This window comes from Sciurus carolinensis, chromosome X (assembly GCF_902686445.1).
Source record: "Sciurus carolinensis chromosome X, mSciCar1.2, whole genome shotgun sequence".
Classification (NCBI taxonomy): domain Eukaryota; kingdom Metazoa; phylum Chordata; class Mammalia; order Rodentia; family Sciuridae; genus Sciurus; species Sciurus carolinensis.
In genome coordinates this window covers 115,364,826-115,390,772 of record NC_062232.1, presented here as the reverse complement: position 1 = coordinate 115,390,772, position 25,947 = coordinate 115,364,826, and the positions used below count along the sequence as shown (strand labels likewise).

General features: G+C 42.5%; 1 protein-coding gene across 1 annotated transcript; it reads left to right on the top strand.

The window, feature by feature from the left end:
- The first annotated feature begins 20,463 nt into the window (after positions 1-20,463).
- On the top strand, positions 20,464-21,999 carry Gpr101 (G protein-coupled receptor 101). The gene has a single exon (XM_047535134.1). The coding sequence runs from the start codon at positions 20,464-20,466 to the stop codon at positions 21,997-21,999; it is 1,536 nt and encodes a 511-aa protein (XP_047391090.1).
- The last annotated feature ends 3,948 nt before the right edge of the window (positions 22,000-25,947 follow it).

Genomic DNA, 25,947 nt, shown 5'->3' with positions numbered 1-25,947 from the left:
GTTGGCCCAGAGGTGTCAACAAGCACACTGGTATGAGCTGCTGAAGTCAATGTTGTATCTCCTCTCAGAAGCATTCAGCCCAGCTTCTCCTGCCTCTGACTTCCCTGCAGCAAGCAATGTCTGAGCCCTCTTATAGCAACTTGCTTGTTTCCATATCCTGATCTCTGATTCTCCCCTGTGTATCTGTCTCTCCAGTGAGTTGATGAGAACCACAGGATCAGAGGCCATGTCAGCACTGGGCACGCAGCAGCTCTTAGAGAGTTGTGAAATTGAATTATGACTGCATCTCTGGGTACAACATCTACCACTGTCCACCAATTAAACAAGATGCCTTTGTTTGCTTTTTCTTGTGGCTTTTGGGGTTTGTTTATTTCAAACAGTGAGGTCTGCTGACAGGTATAGTTTATAAAAAGACCACAGATTTTGTGAAAATCTGAATCATTTCCTTTGCACAGTGCAACGTTCACTGCATCCTCTTCTCATTTGAATCTCTGTTTCATTTCTCTTTTGCACCTGTATTTTGATAACAGATATTCATCTATGCTATAGGAACCTGAATACAAATTAATATTAAGAAGATTTCTGTATTCTCAACTAGTTGCTAGAATGTGCTTAGGGTCCAGTTATGTAACAGTAAGACCCACTGTACTGGATACTCTCCCATTACCCCCATAATGTGGTACCCAAAGTGGCTGTTACTGGAAAGAGATGGGAAGATGGGCAGAGAGAGGGAATAAGGGATAATTGATGAGGGAAAAGGCAGGTGGTGGAGGGAATGGGGTGGGGAGGAGACTTTGGAAAGTGGGAAAGCAACAAGGTGGCATAAATATTACAGAACCCAAAAACTGGGCCTCTAGGAGAGGTGGGACTTCTGGCTAGGCCACTCACACCACTCAGTGACTCCATCCAAAACGCACAAATTTGCAGAGGCCCCAGAATTTCCAGACTCCACATCCCATGCTGAACTGCTACCACAGCTTAACTTTGAGTTCTCCAGGCTAGTTGCATGCTTTGGGTTGGAAGGGACAGAGAGAGTCTCATTCAGGCAGCATTCAAGAGAATCCTCCTCATGAATGAATGGCTCTACACAGTGATGCCCTGTAGATACTAACATCACAAAAAGAGAGAAACTAGACATCATCAGCCTCTTGATGGAAACGCATAACCTCATCTATGAAGGAGTCTTACCAGAAGGCAAACATAAATCTTAATCAAGCTCCAGTAAAACTACCAATCACAAGAAATATAAAAACCAGGGATATAGCTCAATTGGTAGAGTGCTTGCCTTGCATGCACAAGGCCCTGGGTTCAATTCCCAGCACCACAAAAAAATATGAAAGAACAGAGAAACATGTAAAAGATATCACAATCAGCAATCAGCAAGATCCAGACTGTGGGGAGCTATCAGAACAAATGCTCTCATTTCTTCAACAAATAAACTGGAGAGAGAAAGAAAGAGAGGCAGAGTGGGGTAGTTGGACATGTAGCTCAGTGGTAGAGAGCACAGAGCTGACCTGGAATGCACAAGGCCCTGGTTCAATTCCAAGCATGGTCAAAAGAGAGGCAGAGACAGACAGAGAGACATAGAAAAAATGTAAAACATATCAACCAATCATAATGTGTAAGAGTTTATTTGGGTACTGATTTTAGTAAACCAAAAAAGTAAAAAAAAAAAAAATCCTATGGCACTTAAATCACTTGAAATTTTAATATTCATAGGATAGTTTGCACTATTAAAGGCTATTAATTATTTTACATCTGATAGTGGTGCTGTGCTCATCTTTTTAAAAAACTCTTGTGTTTCATTTAGACATACATGTCAAAGTACTCATAGATGAATGATATATCAAGTTTGTTTCAAAATTCTCTAGGAGTGATTGATTATTTATAACAATATCATTTGTAATAGCCAAAACATGGAAACAACCTAAATGCCCATTAAATGCAAGTGGATAGATAAATACAGTATATCTATGTAACAGAATATTTTTTCTTTTAAACGTTTTAACTGTAGATGGACACAATATCTTTATTTTTTATGTAGTGCTGAGAATCGAACCCAGTGCCTCACATATACTAGGCGAGTGCTCTACCACTGAGCCACAGACCCCACCCCAGAATATTTTCCAAACATAAAAAAGGTACAAACTACTGATCCATGCTATGAGCTTTTTATCCCTGGATAAAATTTTAAAATATTATGCTATGTGTAAGAAGCTAATTGCAAAAGACTGCAAATTGTATTAGTCCATTTCATATAAAATATCCAGGAAACAAATCTAGAGAGACAGAGCGCAGATTGATGGTTGCCAGGAGGTCAAGGTAGGAAGGGGAGTGAAGGAAAAGGCACAAGGAACATCCTCAGAGTCATAAAAATATTCTAAAACTGAATTGTGGTAATATATGTACAACTGTAATTTTACTAAAAGCCATTGAATTTTACTCTTAGAATGGATGGATTTTATAGTATGTAAATTATGCTTCAATAAAGCTGTTTTGCTTTTAATGCTCCAGGGGATGGGAGGAGTGGGTGGGAATTAAATGAAACAAGATTGGTTGTGAGCCAGTCGATAATTGTTTAAACTGGATGATGGGTGCACGGGTTTATTAAGCTACTGTCTTTAATTTTGCATATGTTTGAAAATTTCTACAATAAAAAATAAAAATCAAGAAGTGAGGGGAGGGGCTTGGAGGTGGAAAGTCATCAGAAACTCAGGCTTCTCTGGAGACTTACTCTTCTCACCCTTTGTCTCTCTAATGTGTCATTGTTCCCTATGGTGTCCCTGCACCTCTTGCTCATTTTCATATGACCAAGTGACCATTCCTCTCAGCATTGTCTACTCCAAATCCTGGAGAAATAGTGTGCATGGCCTGGCCAAACACTTGGAAAAATGCTTAGTGCCAATCTAGATCAGGAACTCTCTTTCTCTCTGTCTTTCTCTCTCTCCCTCCCTCCCTCCCTCTCTCTCTCTCTCTCTCTCACACACACACACCATGATATGACCCTAGTTCGCTGAGAACAGGGCTCTAGAATAAACCATTAGAGCTAGAAATTAAAGTTGAACACAGCAGATATTAGCAAGTCCCATGTAGCCCCCATTTTTACCATATATAGAGTATAAAATGAGCCATTTCATTTCTGAAATTGCCTCTGCTGGACATGGCTCCAGTACTGAAGTCTGAGGCTTAGAGTATGACCTGCCAAATGAGAACTGGAAAGTGATGGAAAGTAGCCTAGTCTAGACTGGATAGGTTCAAATGCAAGTCAAACTCTTCTGAAGGGCCCATGCACTAAAGAGTGAACTAAAGGAGCTCAAGGAGCTACCAGCAATCTAGAGGGGTCACTAATTCACCAGACCTGCCAACCCTCCTCAGTGCCTTTACCCTTATGACCAAATCTCAAATTTCTCTCCTGGAAGTCCTTGGTCATAAAGATCCTGAGAGGTCAAAGAAAGAAAGTGGGGGTTTCTGGGGGACCAGAACCGTCTCTGCCTACTTGTGGTGGGGCAAATAAATGATGGTGACTGGTTCATTAGCAGCAGTTCACCCCCACTGTCTCTGAAGTGGTTGATCATAAACAGTTTCCGTGTTATTACCCCTAGAACGCATCCACAACCACCCACAGAAACTGTGTTGCCTTAGGCAGGGAAAGTGCTACATTTCAGAAAAGAAAGCTATTCAGCCTCCAAGCTCAATTGGCTTGTCCCACTTGAATACACCATGGGGAAAGTAGGACTCTCCTATCATAGTTACACTACAGCTACCATTCCAACTCTTTGGATGGGTCAACACCAAGGGTAAATTCATGGTTCCATACAGATGCCCAAAGCTGACACAATGAATGCCAATTAACTGACCCATTTTTCCCCACTGCCTATTGGCTCCAAAGGAACATTCTCTACTGATACCAGATTACCCAAAGTTCTTTCAAAAGTTCTGTATCCTTAGTTACTCTCCATAACTGTTCACCATGGTGGTGGGGAAAGCCACTAGTCAAGGCAACACAGTCTTTGGAAAGGACATTCTGCTTCAAAACTGGACCAAGCCCATTTATAGTAAGGATGGCCCTGCCTACACCACATAACCCTTCTAGTGCCCTCTGCTAGGCTCCTTCATGTCTCTGCTCTTTGGATCCCAGCACTCCTCTCACAGTCCCCAAAGCTTCATGACACAGATGAGCAAGCAAGAGCTCCCACAGGAAATCATGACATCTCCATCAAGAAATAAGATACCAGGGTGACAGAGTCTCTAAGAACATTCCCTCTCCTTTACCATTTACTTTTTCTTAGGCTCACTTCTTTTTTAGGTCACTGACTTTCTAAGTCTGTTCATTTTATCCTCAAACTTCCACTTTGCCTCTGAACATACTTCCCCCTCAACTGAGCATTTACCTTACTCTTTATTTAGATGAGTTTTTTTCATATATTTTGACTGGTATAATAGAAAGCAATGGAGTTTCCTCCCCATTTGGAAACCACAGAAGTATTTCCCAGCTATTCCTTGTCCACCAGCAGCCATTCCACCAGTTAAACCTCCTTGACCTGAGGTGCTGTGACAATCTGCCTACTCAGCCCTCATTCCATCTCCTCTTTAGTGTTGGCAGGACTTGGTACAGCTTCTCAGTCATAGAATTACTGTCCAAGAGGAAATGGTTCCTTCCAGAAACAAGCAAGGCTCTGGATCAATTGTAATGGTTTGTTGATCACCTAGTTCATGAAGTCAGAGCATCACCAACCAGCAAGGGACAACAATGATGTTGTAGTCGGCTTTTCACTGCTGTGACCAAAGGATCTGACCAGAACAATTTTAGGGAAGAAAAGTTTATTTGGGGGCTCATAGTTTCAGAGGTCTTAGTCCATAGGAGGCTGGCTCCATTCCTCGGGGTGAAAGGTGAGGCAGAACATCATGATGGAAGAATGCAGTAGAAGGAAGCAGCACACATGATGATCAGAAAGCAGAGAGAGACTCCACTCTCCACATCCAAAATAACTACCCCTTAGCCACGCCCCCAATGAACCACCTCCTCCAGCCACACCCCACCTGCCTCCAGTTACCACTCAGTTAATCCCATCAGGTGATTAATTCACTGACTGGGTTAAGGCTTTCATAACTCAATCATTTCTTCTCTGAACCTTCTTGCATTGTCTCACATGTGAGCTTTTGGGGGACACCTCACATTGAAACCATAACAAATGAGTTCATTGCCAGCCAGGAGCCATCTTCTAGAGCAGAATTTATTAGCCAAGGGTGCCTAGACTCCAAACTCTATCGGATTCTCAAAGGAGTACATTAACCAAAAAGGTAGCAATCACTGTTCCCAAGAAATACTAAGCTTAGTCAGAAGTGCTCTTCAGCCCATTTTGAAAAAGGTTAGAGAACCAGAGAACAGGGTTGGCCTGGTAGAACTGAAAATGTTAGTTTGAGGCCTTTTTCCACAGCCAGAAAGCTTAGTCTCAATACCAACCCATATCTGAATCCCAAACTCAGGATTCAGGTACTGGAGGCATCTAAAAATCTTGCCCAAGGTTGTGTCAATCTGCTAACTCCTTACCTGTGCATAATAATGCACATTGAAAAGGTAGTGATACAAACAAAACTATTGCAACAATATGTATATATTCCTGCCCTTCCTGTGGGCCAGTTCCTTCATTAAAATGAGTAAACTGAGTCTGGAGAAGAAAAATAGCTTATCTGCCATCATACAGATGGAATGTCTGTGTTCCCTTAAAATCCATGTGTTGACATCTTTACCCCCCCGATGTGATGGTATTAAGAAGTAGGACTTTTGGAAACTAATTAAATCATGAGAGGAGAGCTCTCATGAATGGGATTAGTGCCCTTGTAAACGGGATTCCAGAGAGCCCTCCAACTCTTTTTCTATAATATGAGAATACAATGAAAAGACAGCAGTCTGCAATTCACAAGAGAGTCTTCACCAGAGTCCAATCATATGGGCACCCTGACACCACTTTCAACTCCCAGAACCATGAGGAATAATTTTTTTGTTCTTTATAAGCCACCAGGTCTGTGGTAGTATGTTATAGCAGTCTGAACTGACTATAACAGTGACTGAGACAGGCTTGAAGGCAGATTCTCTAGTGCTACAAATATAGCATATATTGGCTTTTTCCATCATCTTTCTCAACCCTGGGCTCCTATGGAAGATGGTGGTCTATTATTAGTAATGGATGTGCATCAGGAAGTGTGAGTGAAGCCCTCAAAAATGATGATCCCAGCATTACCAGGGTCAGAAACCCAGATGGAGAGGGAACATTAAAGAAAACAACAATACATTTATGAACTTCATTCTAGCAAATAAAATCCTGAGCCAGGCACAGTAGCACATGCCTTTAATACCAGCTACTTGGGAGGCCAAGGTAGGAAGATCTGGAGTGTGAGAAGAGCCTGGAAAACTTACCAGGACCCTGCCTCAAAATAAAAATAAAGGGGCGAGGGATATACCTCAGTGGAACAGCATTTGCCTAGCATGCATGAGACCCTATCTTCAATCCCCAGAATTGAAAAAAAATACCCAAGGAACATAAACATTACTTTGCAAAGAACTTGAAAAAATTAAATAAGTCAATAACCAAGAGAGGCCTTCAGACAGTTTGTAAAATGTCTCATTGAAAATCCATGGTGTGTCAAGAATTCAAAATACCAGAAACCTGGAAAGAATTATTTTTGAGCAACTAAGTCACTGAGTGAGAGCTCTGAGCAGTGTGAAATATTTTTTTCTCCAAATAAAAAGTGTCTCAAGCAAAGGAAAACAGACACTCCTCACAAGCAGAAGGGCAGAGGCAAACTCAAAATCAGGGGAGACAAAGGGAACTGCAGAGGAACCAAACAAGGTACCTGAAAGTTGAAGCAAAGAGGCTCTTGAGGTGTGGTCTAGGGAGAATGCCAACAAGACAATCAGTGGGCACAATCGTTCACTGAGAAAACGGCCATGCTTGGGAGGCCAGGAAGTGACGATACCCCAAACAATATCACTAGGATGTCTATTCCCCCATTCTCACTGGAAGTGTCCAAGTCATTAGGCCAGATAGTGGCAAATGCTGTGGATGTCCCAGGTTAAAGAATAGCCTAAATATGCACCCTTCTCTAGGATTCAGGGGTAGAATGTCCCTTTGAAGCTGGACCAGAAGATACAGCCTGTCCTTAACAAGGTCCCCCATGACAAAGCATGGAGCATTGCCAATATGAGATACTTGATAAGGTCCTAAAAGACTCAAAGGTACAGGTTAAAAGACATAATTTTTATAATAAAGGATGGTTTCAATAACCACTTGGACAACTATTTACACAAGAGAAGTTGTGCCAGAGTGATATGTTTTAATCTGTAAAACACACATGGATAAAAGGGGACTGTGAGGACAGGTGCTTTTGACATAAAACTTAATCACCATGAGATTGGGGGTATGGTTGTATCATGGATAAACAAAAGGCATGGGGACAGAAAATAGACGGATAAACCTGATCTTCTTTGAAAGACATGACCCTATGGCCTCCTCCCAAAAACTGGTAGAGGGATCTCTCTTATTTGACTTATTCAAAATTTATGTGACAAGAGAATCAACCTAGTAAAACCTTCAGGTATCCAGGCAACACCCAACCCCTCTGGATAGTAACATGTTAAACTCTTTAGATTAAACTGCAGGAAGATGCTGAGAGGCTGTGTGAGTGGGTTGAAAAGTAGCAGGTGAGCATCAGTGTAGGCAAGTGTAACATAATGCTCTGAGAAAAAGAATTCCATTAACCACTCAAAATAACACATTGAGCAATCAAACCTCCTTTGTACAAATCCTTGGGACTCCTGCATCCAATATGAAAGGGCCAGTTCTGCTATTAGACCAACTGAGTAACACAGAGGTCATCCAAATTAAAATCTTCCTTCCAGAGATGAGGATATGGAGGCCCAGGACTAGAACTCAGACCAGGGCACTTTCTTTTGGGATGACAGCCACTGCTTAAGAATATTAGCCTTTAAGCATCATCTGACAGATCAAGGGTCTTGGAAACAGTGTGGTATAATAAAGGGAGCTTGGATTTTCAAGACAAGATATATTCAACTCCCAGCTCCATTCCTAGCTGTGTACAAGTTGAGCAAGTGTCTTAATATCTGCATGTCTCTGTTGCTTTTAACTGTAAGATGAGAATTATGACACATACCTTGCAAGGTTGTTATGAGAATTAGAGATATTTAAAAAGTACCCAGCAAAAAGATCTTACTAGACTTCTCCAAGAAGATATACAAATGGCAATAAGCACATGAAAAGATGCTTGACATCAGCAGTCAGTCAGAAAGTGCAAATCCAAACCACAAAGAGATACCATTTCACGCCCACTAGGGTGGCTATAATAAAAAAAATGGAAACTAACAATTGTTGGAGAGAATATGAAGAAATCAGATCTCTCATACATTGCAGGCAGGCATGTAAGTCAATATGTTAAATTGAATTACCTTATGATCCAGCAATTTCATTGTTAGGCACATACCCAAAGGAATTGGAAACAGGGGTTCAAACAAATCTTCTATATGAATGTTCATAGCAGGGCTATTCACAAAAGTCTACGAAGCAATCATGCCTTCTTTGTCCATCCATTGATGGGTTGATAAGCCAAAGGAGGCATATCAATATAATAAAATGTTATATTATAAAACTAAATGAAGGACTGGTACCTGTCATGACATGGTTGAATCTTGAAAACACTATGCTAAGTGAAAGTAGCCAGTCCCAAAAGATCAAATATTGTATGATTGAATTTATATGAAATGTCTAGAATAAGCAAATTCATAGACAAAAAATATTAGTGGTTGTCAGGGACTGGGAGTTATAGGTCATAGAAGGCTTTAGCAAAAGGTGACAGGGTTTCTTTTTGAGATCCTGAAAATGTTCTAAACTTGACCATGGTAATGGTTGCACATACCCATGAATATACTACTATTAGTTGAACTGTACACTTTAAATGGATGAATTGTATGGCATGTGGATTTTATCTTAATAAAAGCCTATAAAAATAAAACAAAGTGTTGTACAGTTAATTGTTGATAAATGTTTACCATCTGGCACTCAGAGGGAAAAAAGTCCCATTTGAAGTGTTTGATGATTTTCCATGATGAGAATATTCCCATGGTCATTTTTAAGGAACCAATATGTTGTCAATGAAGGTGGGCTTGCAAGGGAATGTGCAGCAGCTGACCTTTAGAGAGTATTCGCCTCATACAGATTCAATGGGTGTAAATAACCACAAGATCACAGATAGTAAGCAAAGGTGATAAAATAATTAGGAAGTGATATATTTGGACTATTTATTACCTTTTTGGAATGTAATCCATTGAACTGTAATTTTCTATAACTGTTAACAATGGCTTGCAAAATTCCTGAAAAATTAACATTCAGCTCTCACAAACCAATACCATCTGTCTGCAGGTACTACACTGACAACAGAACATTTTTTTTTAAGAACCTTGCATGGGCATCTTCTAGAAAACTGCCATCATTTACATTCCTCTGAGCAGAAACCCAAAAACATATGACCATTACACTTTGGCCTAAACAGGATGGTATTTCCCCCTCCCTACTGATATCTAAGTCTGGCAGAAATCTATTCCTAAATATGGAAACATAATCCTCTTTTCTGTAGAGTCCATTTTGAGGCATTTTGGTAACATCTCTACAGCCAAAAAGCCACATCAACAGCTCAAGCCAGGCACCTGAGCACCCTTGATAGATTGCTTTTCTCTGCTTAACCTTCTGGCTCCAGGGCTTCCTTCTAATTAACTGTCTTCAGTCTCAATACGGTTTTATGAAGTCAAACTTCCAAATGTCTTAATTCAATGGCAAACAAACTGTAAATTAGCCTCTGACAAATCTGTAGACCCTAATATTTAATGGAAACCCAGGAGAGGTTTGAAGCATTTGATATTTTAAGTATTCGGAATTAATCAGCACTATGTCACTTCTAACTACACAGGCTCTCTGCTTGAGGAATACAAGTTGTAGATGGGGTAAGCTGTTCCAATACTCCTGGCCCCTGATACTGCACCAAAGTCCTGTGAAAATCCAGAGTCTCTGGACAAGTAGACTCAAGAAAATTAAGTATGGTGCTCAGGTGAGAGGACTTAATGCCTTTCTACCCTAGGGGTGACAGTCAGTTAAGCAGCTACAGTGAGCTCTGAAGCTATCTGCATGCCATTGGGATGGCTATAAGCAAACTATGTTGCTTCTCTGTGCTCCCTTTTTTCATCTATATAATAAAGCATATTAACAATACCCACCTCACAAAATTGTTGAGGAATTAGATGAGAAGAAGTATAAAAAGTTCCTTGAATATCAGTGATACATTAAAAAAATCTCAGAATATGGAAGTAAAATAGTTGCAGCAGCTAAGTATTCAGGCTTTAAAGTCAGAATCAGTCCTAAATTCAAATCCCAGTCCTGCCTATTCCTGAGTGACTCTAAGTAAGTCACTGCTCCTTTCTGAGCCTTGGGTTCCCCATCTGTAAAACAAGGCAAATGATAGCACCTACTTCACAGCAGTCATGGAATAAGCTTGGAGAGGTCAAGTGGCAGGTCAAGTGTAACCAGTATCCTCAGTAACCAGGAGCTGTTAGAGAATGGAGCTGTTAGAGCTCTAAGAGAATGGACCCAGTTCTGCAAGCACTTGGAGAGAGCTCACATTATGTTCCCATCACAGAGGGATGGTGGAATGAGGATGCTGATTACTAGAATACAAGGTTGAACTGATGAAAGATAAGACAGAGGTGCTAGCAGGTTTAGCAGGATTCCATCAGGGAAAAGATAGTGTTCTAATATTGAAGGGAGACCCTGGACAGACAAACCATTGGTTTTGAGTTTTGTTTTTTTTTCCCCAGGGCCTTTCCTCTCACAGCTTTATTCTGGTATAATACATGTAGATTAGACTGTGCATATCTAAAGAGTACAATTTAATGAGCTTTCATATAGGTGTGTAACTATGAAAATGCCATCACAATCAAGATAATGAACACTTGCATCACCTCCAAGAGATTCTTCACGACGCTTTGTAATTCGTCCCCCTTTCCTCCCTTTGCCTCATCCCAAGGCAAAAACTGATCTGCTTGATGTCACTTTAGATTGGTTTGAATTTCAGGAATTCTGAGTAAATGGTATCATACAATATGTATTCTTCTGGACTGTTTTCTTTTACTCAGCATAATTACTTTGATATTCATCCAATGTTGTAAATATTGCTCTCAGTTTTGGCTGAATAGTATTCCAAAATATGGTTATATCATTTGCCTCTTGATGGGTATTTGGGTTGTCTCCAGTTTTTAACCTATGCATGTAAAGATATTATAAACGTTTATCTACATCTTTGCATAGAAAAGTGCTTTCATTTCTCTTAGGAGTGGAAAGGCTAGATCATATGGTAGGTGGATATTGACCATTTTTCAAACTGACAGAATTATTTTCCAGTATAATTGTACTATTTTCCATTCCAAAAGTAGTATATGAGAGCTATAGTTTCTCCAAATTTTCACCAAATATATGGTGAGACCTTATGGAGAAACTATAAGCTTTATGTTGTGCCTTGGTATGGTTCTATCCATATTTCTTGTGCTTCAGTTTCATTCAGGTTTGTGGATCTGTGGGCTTACAGTTTGTTTTAGTCAGCTATTTTGCTGCTGTGATTAAATGATCTGACCAGCACAATTATAGAGGAGGAAAAACTTATTTGAGGGCTCCATAGAGGGCCAGCTTCATTCCTTGGGGCTCGAGGTGAGGCTGAACATCATGGTGGAAGAGTGTGGCAGAGGGAGGCAGCTCACATGGTGATCAGGAAGGAAGCAGAGAGAGAGACTCCACTCTCCAGATACAAATACATACCCCATAGCCACGCCCCGATGCCCACCTCCTCCAGCCACACCCCACCCGCCTCCAGTTACCACTCAGTTAATACCTATCAGGGGATTAACTGACTGACTGGATTAAGACTCTCACAACCCAATCATTTCTCCACTGAACCTTCTTGCATTATCTCACACATGTGCTTTTGGGGGACACCTCACATCCAATCCATTACACAGCTTTTATTACATCTGTAAAAGTTTTGGCTATTATTTCTTCCAATAATGTTTCTGTCTCCCTACTTCCTTCTGGGGCTCCAGTAATACCTAATGTTAAAATTGACCCACATCTCACTGTAGCTCTGCTCATTTCTTTCTACCTTTTTCTCTCTTTTTTCATTTTGAACATATTCTATGTCTTCAAGTTCACTACTCTTCTTTTGCAATGCCTAGCATGCTAATAATATCATTCTGTGTTTATTTTTATATCAGATGCCAAATGTTATATCTGTAGAGGTAAGACTTGAGTCTGTTCATGTCTGTTTAACATGCCTATACTTTCCTGTAGTTTCTTGAACATATGAAGTATCCATCTTTAAAAGGCATTTTAATGTCCTTATATACCAATTTTATCATCTGTTTTTATTTCAGAATTTTTCTTTTCAATGTGGACCATACTTTTCTACTTTCATGTCTTGTAACATTTTATTGGATTTTAGGCTGTGTGAATTTTACCTTGTTGAGTGCTGGAAATTTTTGTACTCCTTCAAGTACTGTTGAGCTTTGCTCTGAGTTGCAGTAAAGTCACTTGGAAACAGTTCAGTCCCTTCAAAGCTTGTAGTAAGCTTTGCTGTCTGAGAAGAGCAAACTTTATACTAAGGTTAATTGAGCTCTGCTGCTTGGGCAATTCTCTTCTGAGCACTCAGTCTGATGCCCTGGATATCATGAGGTTTTTTTCCTCTTTAACTGTTGGGAAACTGCCCTATTCCCAGCCTTCCATGAGTTCTAGAAATCACTCTACTCATTTCTGAGTGGTTCTTCTCCAGTCGTGCATAATTTGTTTACATGCATGTGCTGCTCAGTATTCAGCCAAGGTCTTGAGGGGAACAATTTACAGATCTCCAGAGCTTTCTTCCTGGCAGCTCCTCTCTGGTAACTTACCCTGCAAATTCTGGCCAACTTTACCTTCTTGAATTCTGAAATCTGTCTCCTCAATGTAGGCAGACTTCAAGTTCAGCCTGAGTTCCCCTTCCCAGCAGAGGCCTAGAAACTCTTTAGGGACTAAACTGGGAAAATTGTAGGATTCATCATATTTATTTCCTTTTTCTTAAGGATCACGCTCTGTACTACATGTTTACCAATGTCTGACACTCATTATTTCATGCGTTCTGTACACTTTTTCATTTATTTGAAGTGGAAGGGTAAATCAGTGTCTGTTACTCTTTCATGGCCATAAGCAGAATCTAGCTTTCAGTTGTTTAATATTTATGTCAGATTAGTTTTTGGATTTTTAATAATTACCACATAGGAAGTAGATGAAATCAAAGTTCAGAAATAGACAAGATCCTTAGAGATTACCTTACATACTCATCCCCAATCCACTCCCCATCAGATTTATTTGGTGGATTACAGAACTGAGGAGAAAGAAGGTAATGTTTCAAAAGTCACACAACAAGTTAGCCACAGAATTAAGATAGAAATCAAGCCTTCTAGAGAACCTAAATAATGGGAGAAAATCTTTGCTAGCTATTCTTCTGGCAGAGGGTTAATATCTAGAATACATAAAAAGCTCAAAAAACTTAACACCAAAAAATAACCTAATCAAGCAATGAGAAAATGAATTGAAAAGACTCTTCTCAAAAGAATAAATACAAATAGTCCACGAATACATGAAAAATGTCCAACATCATTAGCAATTAGGGAAATTCGAATCAAAAGTACCCTGATATTTCCTCTCACATCAGTCAGAATGGCAGTCACAAAGAATACAAACAGTAATAAATGCTGGAGAGGATGTGGAGAGAAAGGAACACTTTTATACTGTTGGTGGGATTGCAATTAGTACAATCACTATGGAAAATCAGTATGGAGGTTTCTCAAAAGATGGAACCACCATATGACCCAACTTCAGTATTTATCTGAAAGAATTCAAGTCAGCACACTATGGCAATAAATGCATATTCATGTTTATAATGGCACAATTCACAATAGCCAAACTATGGAACCAGTCTAGGTGTTCATCAATGGATGAATGGATAAAGAAAATGTGGTACATAGACACAATGGAGTTTTATTCAGTCATAAAGAAAAATAAAATTACATTGGTTTCTGGAAAATGAATGGAACTTGAGACAGTTGTGTTAAGGGAAATAAGCCAAACGCAGAAGGTCACAGGTCATATGCTTTCCTCTCATATATGGAAGTTAGAAAGGAAAAAGAAAAAGAAAGGTGGGGGTGCTCTTTTGAAAAGCAAAGAGAGATCAGTAGAATAGAGGATGGTGGGAGGAAGAGGAGAGTGATTTGGTCAAATTATATTGTTATATTGTGTGCACATACTAATTTGTAACAACAAATTCCACTATTATGTGCAAATATTACGCACCAATTTGAAAAAGAAGATATAAGCCTCCTTTTGTCCACTTTTAATTCATAGTTATTTCCCGCTGATATTCTCTTTCAAACCAGTTTATTTGGATAGGCACAGCTTCAAAGTGCAAACCTTCCATATCATCCAAGCCCACAGAATGGGCAGCATCAGCCCACACATGAGGTCATACCTGATTTCATTAGGGTTTTGCAAACATGACCTTTAGGGTTGGCCCAAAGTTAATACCACCAGAGTAACACACAACACTGAAAAATTTAAAACACTCCCATGGGCAAGTACTCCAGAATAAAACTGTGCATTTTCCCCATTGACTTATTATGAACTTGCTAAGCAGGAGGGAGTGTGACTGAGAATTTAGATTGACTGATTTAGTTATTCACCATCTATGGAAACCATGTATCCTGAAAAAAGAAGCCATTAGCATTGAAACTGCATTTGTCTTCCTACAATTCTAACAAATCCTAGTCCCTTTTCACCTTATTCAAAAATTTTATCTAGGTTAGGTGTCTAGGAGCCCTTCTGTCCTGCCTCTAGACGCTTCCTTGAAGCAGCCTAGGAAATGCCCCTGCTTTGGAGTCAAATAGAATAGGTTTTAATGCTTGATCCCAACAACTTAGTTCTGGAGCAACTATGGATAAATGACTTAACTGCTCTATAAGGACAGAAGTGGTACTATCTTACATTTATTCTAATTCACATGTTTATTTCACATTTTAGCACCTTTGAAATCAAGATGTATCTTGCTAGCAGTGGAGTCATGGTTAAATTTACAGCTTATTTCTTTCTTTTTTAAAAATTTTTAAGTTGTAGATGGATACCTTTATTTTTATTCATTTATTTTTATGTGGTCTTGATGATTGAACTCAGTGCCTTATATAGGATTTTACCACTGAGCTACAACCCCAGCCCTTTTTCCCTTTCTTAATAGTATATATGGTATCTTGGATTCTAAAACTACAGTATTAATCCTTAATCTGTAGAATTTCCTCAAGGATTAAATATATAAAATAATTATAGTGCTTGATATATATTAGGCACTGAAGGACCTCTTATACCTCTTATTAGAACCACTGACTATAACCAATACCTATCTAGATCATGGGCCTTCCAACTTCCCTTCTCTGGTTGTTAGAACATCAATTAGGGGAGCTGGTTTGGCATGGTGAACAAGTCTGAGACTGTCATGCTGATGACCTGTGTTGTATCTTGTGCTTGACATCAGGCCCAAGGAGCTCCTTGTTAAGAGCTTCTTGCCCTCCATCCCTGGCCTGTAAACACTATTAGACCAATCTTACCTCCAGACTTGGTGACTTCCTGAGCCATCATCCCACACTCTCCCTATCTCATCTCAAAGGTCCTCTACAGAATCTAGTAAGCTTGTCAGTTGAAGGGCCCTTCCAAGCCATCAAAATTAGATCCTATAGGTCTGGAGGTCAAATTCACATTCCCCAAAGACCCACACGCACATTGTCCCCAGCTGAGGAGCTGATACTTAGATGTCTTTGAAATTCAAGGTCACCAACTCTGCTCCAATCTGGAGAGAAAGAGGATTAATCACCCTCAAACTTCTCCCTGTAGAGAAGAGGGTCTTGCATCTCCTTTCCAGTGCTTCCCTGGCCTTCTTACTATCTCCTGCAGGCAAAGCAGGCTGGCCCCGTTTGCAGAGATTACATCCCACCCAGTATCTTCCATTTCCCATCATCCCCCTTAGCGCCCAGCTGTGCACCTATAGACTGCATGAGGAGCCTATCGTCCTAAGGTACCCAACTCTGACATGTATCTAAAGGTTTTCTCTCTGCCCCCTGCTGGATACCAACAGTCTACTGCACTCTGAGAACCACTGCAAAGAAGGTAAGGTCAGGAAGGACTGGTCTTTTTCTCTAGCCTCTTCTAGCTGCTTGACTGCCTCCCAAGTGAATGTAAAATAATGGAGTCTGAACCAACTGCGCTTGACAGTGCACGCCACCCAGGATTCTGCACCATGACCAGAATGAGGCCAGGAATTAATAACAGTGAGTGATTATCATGGAAACTGTCTCCAGGAAAAACGACCAGGTTTTTACCATTCAACCTTGGAAAGATAAAATCAGACCTAGCAGAGAAAAGACAAATGATCTAAGAGCAAATGCAGGACTAGAAATCCAAAGAGCATTCTGGGGCCTGATTATACACCTGCCTCATGTCCCTGTCCCAGAGGTAAGTAATTGGAAGGACAGGAGGCATCTCCATCCAGCCCATCAACCAATTCAGAATCTTGCACTTGTCCTATGCTATCCCCAACACCTCCTGTTCCTTATTCCCCTCCACTGTCAATTTTGTTTATTTTTGAGTCTGCGCTGGCACCTTCTGTGTGACCTCCTTGTGTCTCCTGCTACAGCATCCTTTCTGCTCCTTCTTCATCTAACACCCCACCTGCTCCCACCCCAGCCCTGCTTCTAGGAGACCCTGGAAATACAAACCTAATTACACTGATCTCCTTAAAGACCATCAAAGAACAAGAATGGCAAAATTTTTGTCATTGTTCAGGTTGAGTAATGGGTACATGGGGGTTTACTTAATTGTTCTCATTATATTTGTGTATGTTTGAAATTGTTCATAATGAAACAGATCTTCAACAGACCTCTAGGGATCTCAGGATAAAGTTCAAAGCCCCCAGACTGACATCCAAGAATCTGCCCTGGCATACCATACTGCAGTCCTGTTTTCCCAATCTCAGTACACAGCAGTCTCCTACAGCCCTGTATCCACACACCTTCTTCTTACCGACATCCCCTTCCCTTCTCTCCTGCAACAGAAAATGCTTTCTTATCCCTCAGAAAAACAATGTAAATGACCCTTGGTCTAGGACACCTTCCAAGACTCTCCCTCCCCTATGAGGGTGGTGGGAGGGAGGGTATCTTATGTCCTGGTGCCTCCTCAGGCCTGATACACTGCCAAAGTGCCAAACCCTCAATATGTGTTTGAAGGAGGTCAGAATGTTTTAGATACTAAGATAAATGCAATATTTACTTGAACTTGGGCAAGTAGGGTAATCTCTCTTTGCTTTTGCTTCTGTTTTTATAAAATGAAGATAATAGCAGTACTTCTCTCACATGGCTGGGGGAAATGTAAACATCTAAACACAGTAGGAGAGAGAGAGAGGGAGAGAGAGAGAGAGAGAGAGAGAGAGAGAGAGAGAGAGAGAGAGAGAGATGCCCGACTGACTTGCAGACAGACATCAATCAAATAATACAGTGGATAATCATGCAGCTTGCCTTAGATGAAATGCTCCCATAACTTCTAGGAAAGACACTGTTGTTTAGCTCTTTCTGGGAGCCAGAGAAATTCATGGAAAAATCGTCGACGTCAAAGTCACAATTCCTTTCTCCCCGGCCCTGGGACAGTTTATAGCTTGGGGGATCTTCAGAGATCTGGGCCAGAATCCTGGACCCTCTCTTTGGAAAGGCTGTGACAGAGACCAAGCCCCAAATCCAGGAGCTAGGAGGGCACGGGCTTGAAAAATCAGCCCTGCCTGGTGACAACCCCAGTCTGGGAGGTCTTGGTGAGCTCCGGGCGCCTGGGGTGGGACGCTGGGTGAGAAAATCTGAGTAGGGACCACTGCGGTGCACCACCCCCGCCCCGCGACCCGCCAGCCCAGCTCTTCTGGGCGCCGGTGGCCTCGTGCGTCACTGGCGCGGGCGGGGGCCGAGGGGAGGGGGGCGCCGCAAGGTGAATGCACCGCGCTGCCTTAAGAAGCCGCGCGCCCCCGCCACCGCTCAGAGCCTGCAGCTCGGCGCGCCGGCCGGACGTGCGGGCACAGGCGCGGTGCCCCGCTCTAGCCGCGCCAGTCGCTCCTGCCGCCCCGTGCGAGCTCGCAGCCTCCCGCGCCCCGAGAGGCTGCTGGGACAAGCGCGGCGAGCTCCGGGGACCGGCACGCAGCTCCCGCAGCGCGACGCCTCCAGCAGCAACAGGTAAACCGCTCGGCTCTGCTCCGGGCGCTGGGGTCCCCCGCGCCCAGCCGGCCCCCGAGCTCCTGATCTCGGAAGCCCCGGACGCCCCGTCTGCTGCGTCCAGACGGCCGCGGAGATACTGCGCGCAGTGGCCCTCGGAGCGGCCCTTTCTCCACTGCATCCGCGATCTTCTCCATCGCGTTCTCCCTCGCACTTTCTCTCCTGCGTTCTTCCCCCTTCCTCCTCAGTTCTCTCCTTTTTTCTCATCCTTTTCCTCTTTCTCTGCTTCTCATCGTGTTTTCTTATACTCTCATTTTTGCTTTTACTGTCTCCATCTCTTCCTATCTCAGTCTCCCACTCTTGTCTCTTATTCTGTTTTTCTCATTCTCTCACTCACATGCGCTTGTTTTTTTCTTTATTCTCTCTTTCCCTCTGTCTCACTTCCTCTATAAGTCTCTCATTCTTTCTCTGACTCTCATATTTCTCTCTCTCTCTCCTTCTCTCTCTCTTTCTCTCTCTCTCTCTCTCTCTCTCTCGTTCTGTCCCTCTCAAACTCTCCCCACCGCCGGTACCCCTGCCTCCTCTTCCATTCTTCTGGTGCTCCCGACACCAAGCGGGATGGAGAATACAGAATGCAGAGAGGATGCTGTCTTTGTGGGTGGGGAAGTGCAATAGACATCTTCTGTGCTTTCTCAAGCTGCTACTGCATTGCTGAGAAATTAGCTCAAAGTCCGCGGTGGTCGTGTAGGCAAAATAAAGTCGACAAAGAGACAGAGATCCAAAGAGACAGAGATCCAGCCAGAGAAAAACCGAGGTGATAGGCAGTCAGGGAAAGATGGAAAGAGACAGAGGTGCGCACACAACTCAAAGATACAGAGAAAGAGTTTAAGGAGAGTCCCAGCGTGGCGAGAGAGACAGAGGAACCAAGGAGAGAGTGCACACGTTAGAGAGATAGCTTGAGAAATACAGAGACAGATGAGACAAGTGGAGTGTTAAAGAGACCAACAGAGAGAGATAGGCAGGCAGAATTTAGGCACCGCGAGACAGAAACCACAAGGGGAGACAGAGATAGACACAGAGAGGAGAGGATCTGAAAAAGAACAAATGCATACATGACAGTGAGAGACAAGAAAAAAAAGGAGACCTATAGAGATAGAACGGAAAGAGACATCAAAACAAGAGAGTTGGAGAGACTCAGAGACTTGCAGAGACACATATACAGCTAGCCATAGTGAACGAGTGTGCTTGAGAACCACAGAGATAGACTGTCGGGGAAAATCATTGAGAGAGGAATGGAGAGAGGAGACAGCATCAGAGATGGAAAAGCAGGAGCTTGACAGACAGAGAGAGAAACAGAGACACCACCAGAAGAGACAGGGACGAGACTGGAAGAAAGACAGGAAGGAGAGGCATACATGCAAATACAGAGAAAGTGGGCCGGTGCAAGAGACTGAGAGACAGAGAAACTGAGAGTGGGAGGGAGAGATAGGAATAACAGACAGAGAAGGGAGCGACAGAGACTGACAGAGTGACTGTGCACGTGCTAGTGAGAGACAAGAAACAGATGACAGCGTGAAAGACAAGGATAAGAGAGCATCAGAGGACACGGAGAGACACATACACTCTGAGAGACACAAGAAAAGTGCGCTAGCGAGACACTGGAGAGACAGAGATCTGTGATTGTAAACAGACAGGTACAGAGAGCGCACGCGCATGCGCTAGCGGGAGAGAGCGAGCTGAAGAGACCAAAAAAGTCAGAGACTGTGGGAGATGCGCTAAGAGTGCGCGCGCGCGCGCGCGCTAGCAGAAGAGACGGACGAGTGGAAATCAGAGACAGTGAAAAGAGGCAGGCAGAGATACTCTGAGAGCTGGGGAAGGAGTCAGAGAAATTGCCCTGGTTGGTGCTGTGACCGCTCAGGGAACCGAGGGAGGGATCCTGCTGGACGTAGAGGGTTCTCCGGGCAAGGGACTAACCCGCCCGCATGTCTTTTTCATCCCCAGCAAATATACCGTGTGCGGTCTGTACACCCCTTCGCTGCCCACCGGTGACTTCACTGACCCTGCACTCTATCTCTCGTTTGCCTGCCATCACCATGACATCCACTTGTCCCAACAGCACGCGGGAGAGCAACAGCAGCCAAGCGTGCATGCCCCTCTCCAAAATGCCCATTAGCCTGGCTCATGGCATCATCCGCTCGAGCGTGCTGCTCATCTTCCTCACCGCCTCCTTCATCGGCAATGTAGTGCTGGCGCTGGTATTGCAGCGCAAGCCGCAGTTGCTGCAGGTGACCAACCGCTTCATCTTTAACCTCCTCGTCACCGACCTGCTACAAATTTCTCTCGTGGCCCCCTGGGTGGTGGCCACCTCCGTGCCTCTCTTCTGGCCCCTCAACAGCCACTTCTGTACAGCCCTGGTTAGCCTCACCCACCTGTTCGCTTTCGCCAGTGTCAACACCATTGTTGTGGTGTCCATAGATCGGTATCTGTCCATCATTCACCCTCTCTCCTACCCATCCAAGATGACCCATCGCCGTGGTTACATGCTTCTCTATGGCACCTGGATCGTGGCCATCTTGCAGAGCACACCCCCACTCTATGGCTGGGGCCAGGCTGCCTTTGATGAGCGCAATGCCCTCTGCTCCATGATCTGGGGGGCCAGCCCCAGCTACACCATTCTCAGTGTGGTGTCCTTCATCGTCATTCCACTGGTTGTCATGATTGCCTGCTACTCCGTGGTGTTTGGTGCAGCCCGTCGGCAGCATGCTCTGCTGTACAACAAGAGCCACAGCTTGGAGGTTCGCGTTAAGGACTGTGTGGAGAATGAGGACGAACGGGGAGGAAGGAAGAAGGATGAGTTCCAGGATGAGAGCGAGGTCCACGGCCAGGATGGAGGTGAGGTCAAGGCCAAGGAGGGCAGAGTGGAAGCCAATGAGGAACCCCTGGAGGCCAAGGACAGCAGCCTGAAGGTCAAGGAAGGAAATGTGGAGATCATCGAGGGTATTGTGGAGGCTGGGGGCACCGAGGAGGTCAGTGACAGCAGAATGAAGGGTAAGAAAGGTGGCACCAAAGTTGAGGACAGCAGCTTGAAGGCAGACAAGGACCGCATAGAGATTGGCCAGTGCAACATCGACTTGGGTGAAGATGACATGGAGTTTGGGGAGGATGACATCAATTTCAGTGAGGATGATGTCGAAGCAGTGAATATCCCAGAGAGCCTCCCACCCAGCCGTCGAAACAGCAACAGCAACCCTCCTCTGCCCAGGTGCTATGAGTGCAAAGCTGCTAAAGTGATCTTCCTCATCATTTTCTCCTACGTGCTATCTCTGGGGCCTTACTGCTTTCTAGCAGTCCTGGCTGTGTGGGTGGATGTCCAAACCAAGGTGCCACAGTGGGTGATCACCATAATAATCTGGCTTTTCTTCCTGCAGTGCTGTATCCACCCCTACATCTATGGCTACATGCACAAGACCATCAAGAAGGAAATCCAGGATATGCTGAAGAAGTTCTTCTGCAAGGAAAAGCCCCCCAAAGAAGACAGCCACCCAGACCTACCTGCAACCGAAGCTGGCACAGAGGGCGGGACAGAAGGCAAGATTGTCCCTTCCCATGATTCTGCTACTTCACCTTGAAGTTGGTTCTAAGGCAAATCTTGAACTGTCCACAAGACAGTAAACAAGAGCAGCTTTCTTTTCAATGGACCACCCACACTCCCATTAATGCCAACCCATCCCATTTCAGGCAAAGCTGTTGCACACACATTCCTTTTCACTACAAGGTAGATAAATATGTGGAAGAGGTGGGAACTTGGGTCAGTGTGCCCCTCAAAGCATGGACTTGAGGATTCTGACTGAAATTCCCCCCACCAAAATTATTAGGCTCTAAATTTCTAAAAGCAACAAGGGCTATCCATATTGTAACTGTACTTGGTATTCTGCTTGTCTCCCCAGAGCTGCAACGTGCCAGCTTTGGCTCTGAGGGGAAAGGAAAGAAAAATGATGCCTGTGGACTTAAGACTACATAGCCCTCAGGAGCTCATGGGCCAGGGCTACGCTTTATGTTCAAATGAAAGAAAAGCAATGGACTCAATCATTCATGGAGCCCAATAAATAGTCTTATGGACCGATCAAAGTATGAGTCAAATTCTGAAATGGAGAGACCCACGATCTGGTGCAGACTATTGTGCAAATGAAGACTAAGGGCATCCTGTAGTTAAAAATACCAAGAAAGTTTTTGGATCCCCTAAAGGGATCCAGAGAAGTTGAAGGGCATAAATGAAATGGGAAGCTGGTCCAAGGGAATGGATGGAGAAATAACACACATCCATGGGGTTAAACAAATGGTGTTTTTTTTTTTTTTTTTTCCTCTCAAATGCTGGGATACATGGTCTGGGACTGAATTCTCTCCATGCAAATGGAAAATTGTCAATTGACACTAAAATGTTTTCTCTTGTTTGAATAATAGTGAGACAAATCATGCCATTATTTTATAATTTCCCTCTTGTGACTGAATTGGGATGCTCATGAAAATCCTCCAGATCTCTGTCCATCACTTGTGCTTTGTTTTATTTCAAATAAGCTTTTTTGGTCAAAAAGTATTTCCAGAAAAAAATTTAAACTAGGAGTGGCCAAAATTCTTTAAAAATCTCACAGTACCTAGTAAGGTGATATACCCATCAGAAATGTCTTGTGTCTGTGAGCTCATACTGAAGAAATAGGATGTCCACGCGGGAGACAAGTAAGGCAGGATAAACTTTTTCCATATACACCCATGTCTTTTCAACCTGTGGCTCTCTCCAAGACTTTTAAGCTCTCTGCAGATGCAGGAGAGAAATATAAGAGAGTCATAAATGACAGAGAGAAAGGTTTTACAATACCTGGTCTATTCCAAAAAATCTGAAATCAAAGCATTCTAGTTAGACCTGTCCTAATTACTGCTATTAAAATATATCACTTTGGGGAAACCTCCAGAATAAGTAAAGTATCCCTAGGGTGAATACAGAGTGAGATTTTTCAAATTCCAAAGTCTGAAATCACTTTGGGCAAGGGTATACCTGTGCATTTTAGAGGGCACAGGACCTACCTAAAGACCAAATAACATGGAACCAAAAGAAAATGGGTAGTGACTTGAAAACAAAATTAAACAGCTCTACAGCCAACTAGCTGGTCATGAAGAAATTCAGTGTTAATATGGGTGGATGAAGAGGAGGGAGTATTTGGTTGAAAAATGGTTAAACAGGTGGTTGTATGTAAAGATGATCATATTCAGATTTTAGCCTCATCTTGTGTGATCACCATGTTTTAGAATTCAACTTTTCATTGATATAAATGCCCAGCTCATTTATATTTTCTTTTATCTCTTCCTCCTCACAGATTCCAACATGCACTTCTCAAGAGGGAGAGGTAAACAGCAATGTATTTGGGCTGTGACTAAATCTGCCTGGAAACTTGGGACTGCCATGTTCAGAATGTAGAAAATGAGAGGGGATAGAATTGAATAAAATTGATCTGACCTGTCAAATCAATATATTCATGAAAACCATATTAATTCCAACTCCATTAACTTAGAACTTGTGATTCAGACAATGCACTGGGGCTGACGTTAATCCTCACACTATCATTTATTTTCCTATCCAAATTTATAAAGCAAATGAATAGTCATAAATTTATTATACTGATTTATTGCCAAATTCTTGTATTGACCTGTCCTTAAAGGACATCTGGGTGAAGGAATGGCTCTCGTGGAGGGAGGGGTATTCCAGGACTATAATGATCAAAGGAATTCAACATAGCTATAGCCTGTCTTTTGGGTACACATGCTTGTTTATCTGCGTAAGAAACAGAATTTCAAACAGTGTGTCCAACATTTTGTTGAAACTGAACTTCTTGTTTTATTTTTAAAGCTCAACCCCTTCAAAGTGTATCAGAGAAAATTGTTTGCCAAAATCCCAAACCAAAATGGAACCAGAGCCTGTACAAGTGTGGTAAGTCCATTTAACAGCACACATAACATTCTCCAGGGTGCCGAGACTCCCCAATTCCTTTTAAAGTTCCCTATTCTGGTCATCAACCCTTCTTTTGGCAAATTGGATTCTTCAAAGGGTGAAGACCTTTTGAAAATAGGAGGCTGGAAAAGAGTACCTTTGAATTAAGGATATTCTGCTTTGATGACATTTTCTTCTTAATGAACAATAGGGCCTCTGGTTAGCTTGGAGATAGCAACTGCTTCAAATTTTGTGCTATTTTGAATAAAGCACGATCAATTTAATGAGGTTTTACTGCACATACTGTTTTGCCATTTGAAAATCTGAAAGCACACAAAAAAATGTCATCATTAGCCTCACAGATCCTCATGTGCAATAGCTTTCCCTAAATGTTTTTAAAGGATGTATTCTTTTGCCAAGGCCACTTCATATGTGCAGTAAAAAATCCCATTAAAGTGCAGAGGCTAGACAAGCCAGACTTTGAAATGATGTGATTTTAAATTTAATGATTTCCTTATTTAAGAATAATAGAGCATCTAGTTTGCCAAGGAGTCGCAGGTGCTTTGACTAACACACCAATTTCAACAAGCTTGGGAAGGCAGAAATAAGGACCAAGCCCTGGGCTTTTGTGATTTCTATGATGCGAGTGTCCTTCTTCTCTAAGACATCACAAATACCAGTTGCTAGCAAGTCCTCAGCGCTTCCAGCTCCCTGCCTACCTCTTGCCACCATGTCCACTGCCTTCTACTGCTTCATTCTGCTTCCCCCTGCCATGCCAGCCCTTCAGGAATACCCCATGCTCGAAGCTCTGTGTGCTGACCCACTCCGCACCCATCCCTTCTAAACCCAAAACTGTGAGATTCACAGGGTCCTGGTGGACCACGGAAGCAGGAAGGAGAGAAGTGAACCAGAGATTGACCAGGAATTAAAGGTATTTTTCTGTCTCCTCCCCAACTCCAATCCAATTTAGAGATGATGGGATACTTACTTCAAACTCAACAGGTAAGGAAAAGTGCCATTTTATGATTTAGGAAGAGGTAGGCACCTCATTTCTTACCAAAAAAGGCATCAGATACAAAACAGTTTGGGAGCACATTCAATCCTGTAGATACTGTCCAATTTTTTCAGCAAAAAAAGCACTAAAAACTTTTTCCTAGAAAATTATAAGGTGCCTAACATTGCCTTATTTTATACATAACTAGCCAATTAAGTTAGGTTAAGTTTTCAGAAGAATTTTTCATACTACCTGAAAAATAATTTACATGATTGAACTAGGCTTGCTTTCTTAGATTTTGCCAAAAACTTTTTAAGTGTCTGAAACATACCATTTGAAGGAGAAAAGATTATGCATCCTCTAGTAATTTGAACTCCCTAAGATAAAACCCTCAGGGGTCATTAGGATGAAGCAGAAAGTAACAATTTGACCTATTGGATTGCATTTTTGTCTCATAACTTCCCTCCCCCATATTTTGAGAAAAAAATCAACCTCAATGTATTTTCTGTTGTATTCCTCTTTAAGTCAAACCCCATGTTTTCAGGAGAGCTTTCTCTGAGTAAAACAGTCTTTTCCTTCTAGAGCAGACAAAAGATTAAAGGA